Source organism: Thamnophis sirtalis, unplaced genomic scaffold (genome assembly GCF_051295495.1).
Source record: "Thamnophis sirtalis isolate CommonGarterSnake01/CBP01778 unplaced genomic scaffold, rThaSir2_p1.2 scaffold_1, whole genome shotgun sequence".
Lineage (NCBI taxonomy): Eukaryota > Metazoa > Chordata > Lepidosauria > Squamata > Natricidae > Thamnophis > Thamnophis sirtalis.
This window is the reverse complement of record NW_028261381.1, coordinates 52,016,902-52,032,823: the sequence shown is the minus strand read 5'-3', so window position 1 is coordinate 52,032,823 and position 15,922 is coordinate 52,016,902. Positions and strand designations below refer to the sequence as shown.

The window sequence follows — 15,922 nt, the reverse complement described above, 5'->3', positions numbered from 1 at the left end:
CCAATAGGCAGCCAGTGCAGCTCACGGAGGAAGGTGTTACGTGGGTGAACCGAGGTGCACCCACGATCACTCGCGCGGCTGCATTCTGGACAAGCTGAAGTCTCCGAATGCTCTTCAACGGCTGCCCCATGTAGAGCATGTTGCAGTAGTCCAGTCTAGAGGTCACAAGGGCACGAGTGACTGTTGTGAGGGCCTCCCGGTTCAGGTAGGGACGCAACTGGCGCACCAGGCGAACCTGGGCAAATGCCCCCCTGGTCACAGCCTACAGATGGTGTTCAAAAGTCAGCTGTCTAACATAGTTAGCTAATAGAGGACTTGTGTCCTAGAAGGTTATCCAATGTTCTGGTAGAGAAATAGGCAACAACTTTTCACTAAAACTTCAAAAACTGGTATTATTGAAGATGATGATTCTACAAGGCATCTGGTAGATTTCCATAGCGCGTGCAGACAAATAAAGAATGCCCAAGAGAGGAAATACTTTTAAATGTTGGCCCATTTGGTCAACTAATGAATGACATAGGAAACTTTTTTCCATTTGAATAAATTTATTCTCTCTCCCTCCCTTTCTCTCCCTCCCTCCTCCTCTCTCTCTCTTCCTCTCTCTCTCTTCCTCCCTCTCCTTCTCTCACTTCTTCTGGCCAACTGTTTTTTCATCTAGGTCATAGAATTCTTTATTGGCTAAGTGTGATTGGACACACAAGGAATTTGTCTTTGGTGCATATGCTCTCAGTGTACATAAGGAGAATAAAATACATTCATGAAGAATTCTCTCATTTTCTATTAGATCATCAAATGTTGTAACTGAACAAGGAAACTGATGACTTCAGGATGAGGAAAAAATTAATAAGCTTAGATACACTATCTGGCGTGGGATCAGTTTAGGAAGATGCTAACTGGAAAAAAAGCTGAGGTGCTTATAAATGAACCAACGTAAGCTTCTTATTATACCAAAGCATTGCAAGTGGCTTTTATATAGCAGAAAACAGGGCTCCCAAAAACATGTTTAATTATCAAATTTGTCCTAGATTTTGTTTTTTGCTGTAGTGGTCTACCCCTGTCCTTTATTTATTTATATAATCATTTGCATTAATGTCTCTACCAGCCAGATTTTCCACTGGAAGCACATTTCTATCTAACTGGCCCAACATTTAAAAGTACTTTATCTCTTGTGCATTCTTCATCCATCTGCCTCTACCACAGTAGTCCAGGAAATGCTTTTAAATGCTCTTGATTTCATGCATAATCAGCCCTGACCAATATGATCAGTAGCACGAATTCATCAGAACTCTGGTCCAAAGCTGTACAGACTGGGTATTTCGATGACTGAGAATGTCAACTATTTTCCATCCCTCTTTCTTTGTAATCATAAAATAAGTGGTTATTTTGACCATTTGTGTAACAAAGCGTTGTTGCTTAAATCCAAAAAACCTTTTGCCTGAAGTTTTTTTTTCAACCATCTTCCTGATTACCCTCATATATTTTTTCCTCATTCCTTTGTATATATGGTAGTCCGTATAGGTACACTGATAGATATAATAAAGCTCTGCTTCTCTGCCCATTTATTGAGATTAATTCCAGCTTCCATCCTCCTCTTTTTGAAAAAAATAATTTTAACAGAAGCATTTAATGGCTAGTCATGTGAAGAGGAGGACCAGGAATGACATTATAGCAGTGTTCCAATATTTGAAGTACTGTCACAGAGAAGAGGGGGACAACCAAAGCATCTGAAGTAACAATGGATGGAAACTGATCAAGGGGAGATTTAAGCTAGAAATAAGGGAGAATTTTTCTGAGAACAATCAATCAATGGAACAGCTTGCATTCAGAAATTGTGGATGCTTCAACACTGGAACTTTTCAAGAAAAAACTGGACAGCCACTTGTCAAAAATGTACAAGGTCTCCTGCTTGAGCAGGGAGTTGACTAGATGACCTACAAGTTCCCTTCCAACTTTGTTATTCTAAGTCTAAAGAATCTGAATTGAACTGAAATGAGAAAGAAAAAAAACAAGAAAAAAGTGCAAAAAGAAAAGGAAAGAAAAAGGTGGAAAAATCAAATAGAACAAACAATCTTTAAAAAAAAGTGACTCCTGATTTCACAAAAAGTGCAGGCTTTAATATCCCACCCATAAGATTACATACATAATTCTTGGGACTTCCTGGGAGGAGCCTGCTGGTGGTGGCAGCAAAAAAATCAGCTGCCTGCGAATTCCTGGCTACGTACCTGTTTAGAGGATCTTCCATCTGACGTCTTATCAGGTTTTCTTATCCTTCAGGCAAGAAGGAAAGAAGAAATTGTTTTGCTGGCAAATGCTCTTCGATTTTTGCAGCTTTTGTGCTTGCAGGGAAAGGGGGGCTAGCCCAAGGCAGAACGGCTGTCCGTGCTGGGAACTTCAAACTGCCTTGTGCGGGACAAAGCAGGTCTCCCCCACTCAGTTCAAAGTTTTGTTTGATTTAATCTTATCACGAGCTGAATCCGTTTGCGTGGACAATAATTGTTTATCAACATTTTAGCTTCTTTTCTTTTTCTCCTCCGAAAAATTATTTACTTAGAGGCTTTTAAAATGGCGCCGAGCAGGCTGGTTTCTCCGGTAATAACGAACACTTTTTGTTAATTCTCACAAGAATTCAAAACAAAAGAGATTGCTTATCATATGTTTTGGTTTCACAATAGGCCAGCAGAAGCTTTTTAATTAGTTTCATTTTTACAAGAATTTCACTCCTTCATTAATCTTGCTTATCTGGAAGTTAAATGGTGATGAATCTGCTGAACGGTCTTATTACAATGTTTACTCACTGAAAGTTTTGCCAAGCCTTAACTTCAAAATAAAAGGGGAACTCAGCCTCTTTACTTAAAGCTGTATATTCAGGCAATAGAGTTTTATTAACTGCAGGCAGATAAATTTTGAAATGGCTTCAAAACCAAATATTAACTCAAAGTCGTCACACTCTACTTCCAGGGGCACACCCTCAGTGCCTGGCACAAAGCTGCAGCCTCCGCTTCCTACGCCCCCTGCTGGGGATGTGTTAACGAAAGAATTTTTCCTGAGCAATCTAAGCGAGGCTCTTAATGCACAGACAATTAAAATGGAAGATAAGTTTAGAGATAATAGAGAGGTGGTAAAGCAGGAGAGAAAAGAGGAAATGAAAGAAATGAAAGAAGAAATCAAAAGTGAAATAAAAGGACTTAAACAGGAGCTGTATGAGAAAATTGACACTAAGGTTGGTAAAATTAGAGACGAAATGCTGAGACTTGTAACTGTATTAACAGAACATATCTCTGGACTCGAAGATACTGTAGAGGTTCTTAATGATGCCAATGCTAACTTGACATTGAAAACAGAGGTGGTGGAACAAAAAGTGGAAAATGCTGAAAAAGAAATTATTATGATACAGTACCGACAAATGGAGTTCGCATTAAGAGTAAGGGGGCTGCGTGAGGAGAAACAGGAGAACCTGAAACAGATTCTATCGGAAGCTTTTGACCGCTTGATGGGAAGACCAGGGACCAACCTTGACTGGCAAATCGACAAAGCTTACCGCGTTAACTCCTGGCTGGCAAAGCAGAAGCAGCTTCCTCGAGACATCGTTATATATTTTACTACAAGAGAGCTTAGAAATATGGTACTGCAAGCGTCTTATAACACTAAGCTTCAAATTGGCGGTCAAGACCTGATTGTTTTGAAAGAGATACCACCTCAAATGTTAAGAGCCAGGAGAGACTATGCTTTTTTGGTCGGAGAACTCAGAAATCATCAGATACAGTATAGATGGGATGCACCATTTGGCATCATATTTACATTTGATAAGCAAAGGTACCGCCTCAACTCTGTATGGAAAGCCCGAGATTTTTATTATAATATATTGAAGGTCGGATACCCTGCACCATCTGGACCTAGAGAAAGACCACAAGAAGGACAGGATAGACAGCAAACTACACAACCACCAGACAAGGAACAAAAACCTAGCCATATGACTACTAGACGTATGGAGAAACAAGCTAAAAAGCAACAGCATCAACAATCATCGGCCATCGATCAAGGAACTACAATAACAAATCTGGAAGCAGTGGGAGGAGCTAGATCTAAGGTTAAATAGGCCATGCAGGAAGCTCTAAAAATGCTTCAACCAATCAAAGATGACAACTAAGATTTTAACATGGAATGTCAATGGACTGAATTCTCCACAGAAGAGGAAGAAAATATTTCATTATCTCAAACAGTTTAAGAACAATGTAATTTGTTTGCAAGAAATTCATATCAAGTCAACTGATCAAAAATATTTGATCAACTCAAAACTTGGTCAACATTTTGTAGCTTCCGATATGGAAAAGAAGAATGGTATAGTTGTATACTTAAGAAAAGATATGAAAGCTGTATACTATTGGGTGACTGGAATGGAGTGATAGATACTAAGAGAGATAAGAAGATTTCCCGCCTCAATACTAAGATGCGAGCAAAGTTACCCAAACCTTTCTTTGACATTATGGATGACTTTGAATTGAGAGATATTTGGCGAGAAAGAAATGCAGAGGAATATGACTTCCTATGAATCCCTTTCAAGGATTGATTTTATTCTAACCACTAATGATTTGCTTTCTAGGGTCAAGAAGACAAAGATTGCGGCTAGGGTCCTTTCGGACCATAACCCAGTTTGGATGGAGTTGGGAAGGGTAGTGCAGGCAAGAAGGTCTTGGAGATTGAATGAAAACTTATTTAGATATGAAAAGTATATTAATGATTGTAAAAAATTACTATCTGAATATTTTGTCTCGAATATGAATAAGGGTACATCTATGGAATTTGTATGGGATGCAAGCTAAGCGTATATGAGAGGAGTCTTGATGAATATAAATAAAACACATAGAAATAAGCAAGGGTTAAAACGAACAGAACTGGAAGAGGAAATTAAGAGAAAAGAGCTGGAGTTAACAATGAACCCAGACGATACAAAGGTTAAGGAAGGGAGGTGTGGTTTTCTCGATGCTACATATTATCATATATGGTGGACCTGCCAAAAGGTTAAGCAGAAATGATTTAAACTGTTAAAAGTTAGTTCAGTAAGAAGAAGCTAAGGTCAATGTAGAATATCATTAATTTCTTTATCTCTTTTTTCTCAATAGATTTTAGACTGTGTTAGTTAAAAATCCATACCGTGTACGGGTTCTGGGAAGTCGGGGGGGGGAAGGAGGAGGGGGGTTGGGGGGGTGGAGGGAGGGAGGGGCACACACACAAAAAATTGTACTTTAACGTCTTAATGATTGACAAATGATGAAATATTTGTGTTTTTTTTTAAGAAATAAAATAAATATTTGTCTAAAAAAAAAAAAGATTACATACATAATTCTCTTCTTCCTATACTTCCCCCACTCACCATTCTTTTCCAAGTCTTGCCTGCAGAATTTACATTGCTTAGCTTAGCCTTCCCCAATTGGCTACACTCCAGATTTGGCGGCTATAACTCCCTCCAAGTATTTGTACAACTCAGAACACTTTTATCCAGTATGCAAAAGAAGATGAACAGCAACTGATTCAAAAAACTATTGAGAATGATTTAGCCTATGCAGTAGATATAATTCAGTTTTAAAATACAAACAAATAATCCCCTCAATCATGCTCTTTACTATTTATTAATAGTAAACAGTAAATCATGCTCTTTGCTATTCTACATTTCAGGAGAGGGTCTATCAATTGAATTCTGTGAGAAATTTTCTATGATGATAAATGTGATGTGTGATTCAGAACAAATACATTAAGTATTTACCATTGACTAACCAAAGGAAGATTATTGGAAACCCCATTAAAATATTTTTTTTCAAAAAGATAAGAGTATTTTGGCAGAGATTTGCTCTCCAAGCTTGTTTCAATTTAGTTTCTGAACATTTCATTAACGGACTAGGTAACACCATAGAAAGAGCCGAGGTGGCGCAGTGGTTAAATGCAGCACTGCAGGCTACTTCAGCTGACTGCAGTTCTGCAGTTCGGCTGTTCAAATCTCACCGGCTCAGGGTTGACTCAGCCTTCCATCCTTCCAAGGTGGGTAAAGTGAGGACCCGGATTGTTGTTGGGGGCAATATGCTGACTCTATAAACCGCTTAGAGAGGGCTGAAAGCCCTATGAAGCGGTATATAAGTCTAACTGCTATTGCTATTGCTATTGCTATCCACACAATTTTCTTGTCTTATTCTCCTTAGCTTAAAAATGTCTTGTGTGTCAATGTGATCAATTGGTTCAATCAATTGATCAATTGAGCAGCTAATATATTACTAATTGCAATTTTGAATTGTAAGATACTTAAAAATACCAAAATAAGTCATGATTGCCTTCGCAAAATCACTAAAACAAAATATAATTTGTTTTATTTTGGGAAAGCACAATATATGAATTCAGCCACTTATGATGATGGCTTAGGATTATGTATGAAATAGACCATAATGTCTTGTTTAGCAAACCATAGTTTGAAATGCAATGTGAGGAAAGTAGCCAGTAAGACACTACACGGAAATAGTTGGTATTACTGGCTCATTTCAAACAATTTCTCTGTCTCATGTTACTAAAGTAAACCCAGGACTTCTTCCTTTTTTTAAATATAATCTTATTGAAAGTTTTAAAAACAAGGGCAAAATTTAGTACAAACTAAAATTTTGTACCAGGATCACTTTGGACAAAGAGATGGGCAACATATAGAATGAATGAATGAATGAATGAATGAATGAATGAATGAATGAATGAATGAATGAATGAATGAATGAATGAAAATGAAATGAAAATGCATAAAGGAAAAAGGAAAGAAAAATGAAATGAAGCACAAAGATGGAAAGATATAGCTGTATTTACAACAGAGGAATGGTGGTGAACATGATAGAATACACTGAGATAGCCAAATTGACCTCTTTGATTAGACAATATATACGTTTATTGATGGCTGCAAACCCTTTATGGACCTTTTGCATAAAACAGAAGAATTTATGATCTATGGTTTTAAGGATTCAATAGTAAAGAAGAAAGTCACAATGTAACTTTAGAGAAAGAGGCAAACCTACAATTGTTTTTATGGTTACTGTAAAAACTATGAGAAGCTACATCTTTGTATCTTTTTTCTTTCTTTTTTCTTTTTCTAAGCTTTCCAATTTTCCAATTGTTTCTTCCTTATCAAAAGACCAAGAGTGAGGCCTGAGAATGTTTTAACTCCCAAATCTAGCAACAATCTACATAGCTGCTTAAGTATTACCTCCAATTCTATAGCCTTGAGCTGTAAATTGCTGGAATAGCCAAAGCTAAATTCTGAGAAACTCCTGACTCAGTTTTATAATTTCAACAGAAAAACTGCATTTTGCCTTATGCACTATTTTGTCCCAAATATGCACATTTGCTAATTCAGTACTAATGTCCATGCACCATCTATTATTGAATCACTGCCCCAAATTTTCTAAAGGGAGCCTCTAAGAGTATTTTATATGGCTGTGACAGTAATCTAGATGTCACTCTGAATGCCCCATGATTAAGACAGAAATTGATCTCGCTTAGTGTAACCTTACCTAATGCATATTGAAGTAGAATTAGCAAGTGATCAGACTGAGCAAGGGACACCTGATGGTTTTCAGAATAAGATTGGCCTTTCTCTAGGTTCTCCTGGGACCCCTTCTTCCTCCAATCAATTTGGGAGGTTTCAGGAAAGTTTTTAAACGTTAAACTTGTCATGTTATCCAGACCCACAAAAATGCAGTTAATTGTAACACTGGTTAAGACTGTAATAAACCCATATTTATAAAGTGACTTGTTTTTGCCAGCCCTATAGCTAAGACTGACTACATTCCATGGTTTAAATGGCAAGTGATATGTTAACTGTCACGTTGACAGACAGGAAGAGGACACGGAGAAGCTATGTTCCATCACAGTGTTCAATCCTAGTGTGGCATCACATCAATAGCTTCTGCAGGGGGATTTTTAAAAGTCCCCTTCCCCTTTGCTATGTACACTGCACACAGTAGCAGGGCTTTGATTGCCAGGTCATGTTCCCCTTGGCATTTTTATCCCTCCACCCCTACTCCATGGAGACCCCTGCATTATGTGTAACATAGCTCATGAGCATTAATAGGACAGAGTCATGTAATAAATTCCAGTCACTTCAACGTGCTCAAATAAATAAATAAATGCCACATAGAGGAAAGGATCTAATCCCACCGTTACTTTCCCATCAGTTATGTAGGAAATCCTTTCTGCACCAAATAAAAATTGGGGTTCGTAAATTGTGCTAACCTGTTACGTATATTAATGAAGAATGCTAAGCCAAAAGTCGAGGTTTACACATCACGCCAAACTAAAGCCAAGCCTCTTTGTGGTTTGGCATGAAGTGCGAACTAAGCTCTAGTAACATGGAACAAAATTATCATCGAAGCACAACATGAAGCTGTTCCTTTGAAACAAAAACATTGTTTGTTTTACACAATATAAATTCACAGGACACCAACCCTGCTTCTTGGGTTGAAGTTATATGATTATCTGAGAAGAAACTTTCCAAAAGCCCAGAAGGATGCTACCCAGGACATCAATTTTCACACTAGTCGAAACCTACCTACTTCACCTTGACAACATACAAATATAAAAAGTATTAGATATTACTAAGTTCCCTCGGACTTAACATTCCTCAGGATCTCTAACAAACGATTACCTCTTTTTAATGAGGTCCAGAGCAGTATCTATAAATTCATCTTTCATTTTCTGAAGCTTAGCTCCATAACTGGAAATATCGGTTGTCTCTAACAGCAGCGGGCAGCAAGACGATGGAGTTTCAGGCACCAGCGATTGTCCAGCGCAATGGAGGGTTTCCCTGACATTTGTTTCATCCAATCCTTGCTTCTCTCCGTCCGCAAAATCTTTCTTGCCCTCTTTCCTAAATGCCGCAGCAGGTGGCAGAGGTGATCTTGGGACTGGGCTAGAACAGATGGGAACTGGCACAGTTTCTGATGCTGGAATTTCGGAAATCCTATCCCTGGCCATAGGGATATTTATTAGGCAGAAACTTCTGTCCCACGTGGATGAATTTTCTTCACAGCCAACAAACCTGGAAGCATTCTGGCTGTTTTCATGAAACACCTCATCGTCGTCATCTATGGCTGAAACTACTCCTTTAATGTGATCCTGATTTTGACTTTTTTCCTCCGTTTGATTTGCTTCCATTTTGTCCTTCACAACTTCACTATTGCCATTGAGAAAAAGGGCTTCCCTGCTTCTCATCCTCTTGAACTCTTCAAACGTTGGAATGTAGAGCCTCTCTTTGCAATTGGCTTTTTTGCTCTCTCCCGGAGCCCCTTTGCAATCTCCTCTCTCTCTCTCTCCATTTAATGATCCCATAGTTTGGGATTTGATCACTTTCTGACTATCATGGGCACAATGCAGGGTCAAGTTGGGGGAACTGTTCTGCCTCCTGATCTGCAACCTTCTCTGGGCTTCTTGCTTGATGTCTTCTGGGCTGGTTAGCCTGCTATGAAAGCAAGGCCAGGGGGCATGGGCAAGAGTGGCATGCTGCACAAATATGGTGCAACAGTTAGAGGAGCAACCATTCTTGTATTGCTGGCAGACCCAGCATTGAGAACATTCCCTTGCAACCGAATCATTCAAAGAAGGCTGAGCTCTGAGGGGCTTGCAAATCTCAGGAGCTTTACCACTGTGAATTCTAAGTTTTTCTTTCAGGATTTTTTTGGCATCCCCACTTATGGAGGAAAGAAACCACGGAGGCACTTTGGCACAAAAGGAAATCGCTATATCTTGCGTTGAAGGGATCCCTTGTTCTGATGGAAGGGAGAAGTGTCGGTAACGTTCAGGTGAACTGGGAGTTAGAGAATCTTCCATGGAATACCCGGAAGAGTGGGCTGCGCCTTTGCAATGAAAGGCAAGTTTATTGTCTACATTTCCACAGCGAGGATGGCAGTGTGGATCAGCTACCGTGGCCCAGTGTAGATTCTCCATGCTCTGGTACAGATGTGTTCCTGCATTGTTGCCTCCTTTATTTACGGGATTAAAGTCTCCAGTGAAAATACGAGTGTCCATGTTCTTTAATGGATGCGTGTTGCTAATTGAGAACTCCTTGAAGCCATGTTGCACATACAGCTGATTATTGTGGCAGCTCAAAATTACCCGAGAGTGTTCCTGCCTCTCATCAATGCTGATGTATGTCATAGCAAATTGACATGGGTGACTGGACAGACGGATGATTTTAGAAGGGAGAGGGCGAAAGGATGAATGGGCTGTCAGACCTTTCAGTTGACGTTCAGAGGTCCTGGCCACAGACAGCAGAAGGCTGCTATCTGGGTACTCACGTTAAAGAGCAGATATTTGTCCAGAGCCATGGCTGCAAGTCTTCAACCAGAAGAGAAACCTGATCAAACAAAGAAGAGAAAAAAGGAAGTTACAGGAAAAGGTTGATATTCAGGGACAAATTGTGCAAGTCTTTAAATATGCAACCAATTATCACAATGTCAGACATAATCCAAAAGTCAAAGAATTGAACCAATTGAGCAAGCTCACAAGAATTCAAAAATTCCCGATAAGTCATTCTTTACCAGAAGCATTAGAAACCCTAACAAAAAATTCCAGAGAATTTCCTGGGACAGTTGAGCTGTAACGGCAAGAATCCTTTTTACAATATTCAAATTCTTTTGCACCAGTCTTCTTGCTTGCCCTTTATAATGGAAGTGTTTAGTCTGCCTTTTATTGGAAACTGGATCCAGTTGACACCCGTCTCTTATTTTGGAAATAGATCAGGTTTGCTATCATGTTGCTTTTCCCTGACTGTTCAAGAATTCTCCTACAAAGAACATTCCCAACTTATGCTTTGCAATTGTACTTTTAATACTAATCTAAAGTCTTATTAGACAGTGGAGCAAATGATCAAAGAAACATCAGGGCAGTTTAAATAAAAAGCACATTATATTGGCAGCTATACAAATTGTCATCTGCTCTAGCACAATATATTCTTTATGGGTACAAAGTAGTGCAAGTCTGATGGTTATTGACAAGTATAGATATTCTTTATTACTCTGACTATTGTTCATCACCAAATGATCAAATTATTTAACATTAAAGCAACATAAGAATAATGCACAAATGGAATATTAAAACAACATGGCGGAACTGTCTAGACTAGAGGTAGTCTTCAACTTCCAATCACATTTGAGTAAATGTATTGGGAAACCCATGTTTCATACATCTTCAAAAGAAGGGAGTTTTTCAGTGAAGGTAACACCATTAGACGCTCCTTCCTTTGGGAATGTTTGGCTTGGTATCATTTCTTTTCATTTCCCTCATTTAAGGGAATGGTTGCTATTTATTCCTATAATAAAAAAAAATGTCAAACCACTAGTCCTTGAAACAGTATGCTGCTTGAATCAAATCTGCCTTCTCATCACTATTAACGGATAGCATAACCATAGCAGAAGATTCTGAGAAGAGAGCAATGATCTTTTGGAAGGAAATCTAGAATGGCAAGGGAAGAAAATAGTAGACTTTTGAGGCTTCCCTTCTATGCAAAACTAGAAAATTCTACCAAAGGGAGATAGTAGGAAAAAGCAGAAGGCAGGAAGTACATTCATATCTCCTGTCCTCCTCTCTTGAGAGAAATCAAATTTGGAAAGACAGGTCTGTCAGTACTCCTTCCTCAACAATGGAGGAAAAGTTATAGAGGGGGACAAAGGCTACAGGTCAGTGGTGGGTTGCAAATATTTTTACTACTGGTTCGGGTGCACTCCCCCACGCGCTTCCGGGTCTCCTCTCGCCACTACTACTGGTTCGGCCGAACCGGGAGCAACCCACCACTGCTACAGGTGAGGAATAGAATGGAACTGACCCTCAAAGCCATTGCTTTCCAGCCCATATGGTAAGCTGCAGGTCATTGGGGCACTAGGTTCATGCCCAGAGTTACTCCACTGGTGATTGCTAACACACATTAAAAAAACAGAGACTATTCTATTTTATGGCATTTATATCAATACTTTAATATGTAATCTCAGTAATATTAATCCATTCGTACTGGATCAGAAGTAGTGAACCAAAAGCATTTCAGCTAGGTCAACTGGTTAGTGTGCGCGCGTGTGTGTGTGAAATTTCTATTAAGAATTTTGATTATAATGGTAAAATCTAATGCAAGGTAAACTTAAAGAAACACAGGAGAACAGAAAGTAGTAAAATAGCAATAAAAAAGAAAGTGGGAAGAAACAAAAAATATGAATATAATAAAAAGAAAAAAATATATAAGTGACTTCCAACCTTCATCACAAGTATAAACAAATTTAGTGACTCTTCATTCCCTCTAACAAATCCATAAAACGTAGCATGGCCAATTGTAGTTCAAGAACATCTTGAGAGACTAAAGTTCCCTACTACTACCTTAGACTGTGGTGCAAAAATCTTGGCATATTTAAGTGTCCTATTGTACAATATAATTAAAAATACATAGATACCAAATCTTTAATGTAAGCTTATTACATTCAAGCACAATGTTATAACTAGTAGAATCACTACATTACACTAGGGTTGATTAATGTGTACATACTGGTATTACGTACAAGGGTATCTATTCCTTTGCATGAAAGCATTCTTGGGTAAATTAAGAATCATTGCCACTTGAGACTGACTGGAGTCACTCTTCAGAGTTAACCAGAAAAGCACTGCTGACCACATGTAATGTGTGTAAATAATGTGCTTATGGTTTTTCAAGATGCTTCTGTAATCAGTCTATCACCTCGTCTAATCATCATCCCATCTGGAACAGCTTATTTTTTTCCCAACACTTGTTTTTATTCATACTTTAATTATTTTTCCTGTTCTATTTGGGGAAGATCACAGTTAGTGGCAAAGAAGGATTTCTTGTGCGATCAAAGGTTACAACATGTTCTGCAGTGAAGGAGTGAATAAAGAACAGTGTGAAAGCAGATTTAGCAAGGAATCGTGATGATTCAGCTCAGAGGAGCAACATCCCAGAAATGATGCAAAAGGAAGGAAAAGGAAAAGCAAGTGTTCTCAAAAAACATTTTTGGTGTAATTTAAGATAGGTTCACAAGGAAGATCATATTCAATAAGGTTTAGTCTAAAAAAAACCATCTGCTGAATTATAGCTGAATTATGGAGACTCTACAAAGAGTGCAGAGAAGAGCAACAAAGATGATTAAGGGACTGGAGGTTAAAACATATGAAGAACAGTTGCAGGAAACCATTAATGAAAAGAAGGACTAGGGGAGACATGAGAGCTGTGTTCCAATATCTCAGGGGTTGCCACAAAGAAGAGGGAGTCAAACTATTCTCCAAAGCACCTGAGGGTAGAACAAGAAGCAATGGTTGGAAACTAATCAAGGAGAGAAGCAACTTAGAACTGAGGAGAAATTTCCTGACAGAACAATTAATCAGTGGAACAGCTTGCCTCCAGAAGTTGTGAATGCTCCAATACTGGAAGTCTTTAAGGAGATATTGGATAACCATTTGTCTGAAGTGGTGTAGGGTTTCCTGCCTAGGCAGGGGGTTGGACTAGAAGACCTCCAAGGTCCCTTCCAACTCTGCTATTCTATTCTATAGCAAACAGAAAAACTCCATGGATTCTTGTCCAACAATTTGAATCGTAATTTTCCACTCCCTAAGTACAATTTTAAGGGCATGCATTTGCATTCTAGGTTCATATCAGGTACATGATCTAGATAAATAAAAATGTAAATGTTAGTTTGTTCAAAATCTTAAATCTCCGAAAGTTCTTCACCGATTGCTTTGAAATTTTGACACAACATTGCATTCGAATAAGCATATGTTTTTATATACCTATATTATAGAGATGCCACACCTGTGACAGGTTAAAACATGCTTTTTTGAAAACCAGCGGCATCTGTTGGACGTAAAAGAAACACACGCTATACTAAATATTTCACGATTCCATTTCAATGTTTCCGATTGCATTGTTATATTGAATTTTCATAGATTTTGATTTATTTTCATTTTGATTTAATTATTTCGTGTGACATTGTGTTGGAATTGAGCTGTGTCGTTTACCATAGTGTTCATTTCGTGAGTATAGTATATGCGGAACAGTTCGGCCTCTCAAGCTTCATCCCGACGGTCCCTTTATATGTGTTGCTGGGCTGCAGCCACACCCTTTCCCCTTTCTGCCCCTCCTCCAATGAGCTTTGGCCATTTCCGCCAAGGGGAGCCCTTCGGCCTCTCCCTCCCCTCTCTCCCCTCCCCTCCTGCTGGGCCTTGCTGTCTGCGGCGGGGCAGCGCCTGCGCCATCCCTCGGCCACCTGCCCCCATCCTTAAGCCAGCCTCCCCCCGCCCAGCCCAGCGGAGCTCCAGAGGAGGCAGAGGTGGAGCGTTTCCTCAGCCCGGCCGGCTGCACGCGCTCTCCAACCCCCCTCACAGTGAGCCAGCCGCCTCCCCTTCCCCAGGCGCCTCCGTCTCGGTCTCCTCCTGCCCTCCCGGAGCATCTCTGACTTCTCCTCCTCCGAGATCCTGGATGTCTCGCTCTCCGGGGCCACCAACTTGGGGGAGCCCAAGCGCAGCTCCTCCGAGGAGATGCTCAACAACTTCCATGAGGCCAACAGCCCCGACACCGTCTCCCCCAACCAGCCTTGCCCGGTCCAGCAACCCCAAGGCCTAACCAATGGCAGCACTCACCTGCCGCCCCACTACGCCCACGAGGAACACCCCCAGCCTCCCTCCCTCAGAGGGTCCCCATCCAGCCCGTCGTTCTGGAGGCTGCCCGTTGTGGGGAGCTTGGAGGGCGCCAGGACGGGGCCTGTGGGAGTGTCCTCCGTGGTGGCTCTTGCAGAGGCCACCGTGACTCACTTCCATGCAGGGGCTGCCTCTGCCGGGGGAGTAAGTGGCAGGGCCCGCGAGGTGGGCAAGACCCTCACGAACCTTGCCTCTGCTGGCAACGGCATGACCCTGCCCGGAGGGAACCACCCTGGGAATGTTTCTTTCTTCGCATGCTGTTGGTAAATGTGTCCGGTCCAACGTCTTTCCAACAATTGAAAATTGTTTCTCACATGGACAATTATATGTTGCATGTTCTAGAGTCGGCAAACCAGACAATCTCTATATCTGCACAGACAATGGAACAACAAAAAATATTGTATACCCACAAGCATTGTGAAATTAAACATATTAGAAACTTGCGCTTTCTCTTTTCTTTCTTTTCCATTTAACCAGATTGGGCCACAGCAACGCGTGGCCGGGTACAGCTAGTAATAAATAAAACATGGTTTTGAGAAAAAGGAGTAGTAGCACTAGCATTGTCACATCTATTTGACAGTAGATACTGTCCACAGTTACATTCAACACTAAAAAAAAGAAATGGACTTTTCTGAGATCAACATAACACCATCTAAACAATCTATATATTCCCCTTACCCAGACAGCATACATCAACACCCCCAAAATGTACATGTTTTAAGAGAAGTGATATTGTATTCCTTGAGTAACTTTCAAATAATAATTGTGTTCATGTGCAACGATAAACCTGGAATCCTGGAATAATCAACAGGAATAATATGAATGATCAAAGAGTGAATTATAGTTAATCCTTCTTTAGTGGCCACCTCAGACAATAACCATTCACAGTTACCACAGTGATAATGAAAAATCAACTTTGCAACCAGTACTCATATTTATTACCTTCACAGGTCTAAAAGAAAATTTAAGTAGGATCATAAGCACAGTCGGGATTTCACTTAGTGACCACTTTGTTTAATGACTGAGTTACTGGTACCAATTGTAGTCACTAAATAAGGACTGTATGAAATGTAGCCTATCCATCCATCCATCCATCCATCCATCCATCCATCCATCTATCTTTATATGTTGTATTTATTATTGTTTACAAATACCTCTCAAAGTGGTAAATATACATGTATTCAACTCACCTTCCTCCTTCTATTTTCCCCTCAAG

The 15,922-nt window shown here is 39.9% G+C and overlaps 1 protein-coding gene across 1 annotated transcript in view; it reads right to left on the bottom strand.

The window, feature by feature from the left end:
- Nucleotides 1-15,922, bottom strand: part of LOC106553648 (uncharacterized) — a 105,065-nt gene that overhangs the window by 17,585 nt on the left and 71,558 nt on the right. Inside the window, exon 2 of the mRNA XM_087711860.1 lies at nt 8,669-10,375. Within this exon, the coding sequence (XP_087567986.1) occupies nt 8,669-10,176 (1,508 nt within the window). The 5' untranslated portion in view covers nt 10,177-10,375. The remainder of the gene's footprint in view (nt 1-8,668; nt 10,376-15,922) is intronic.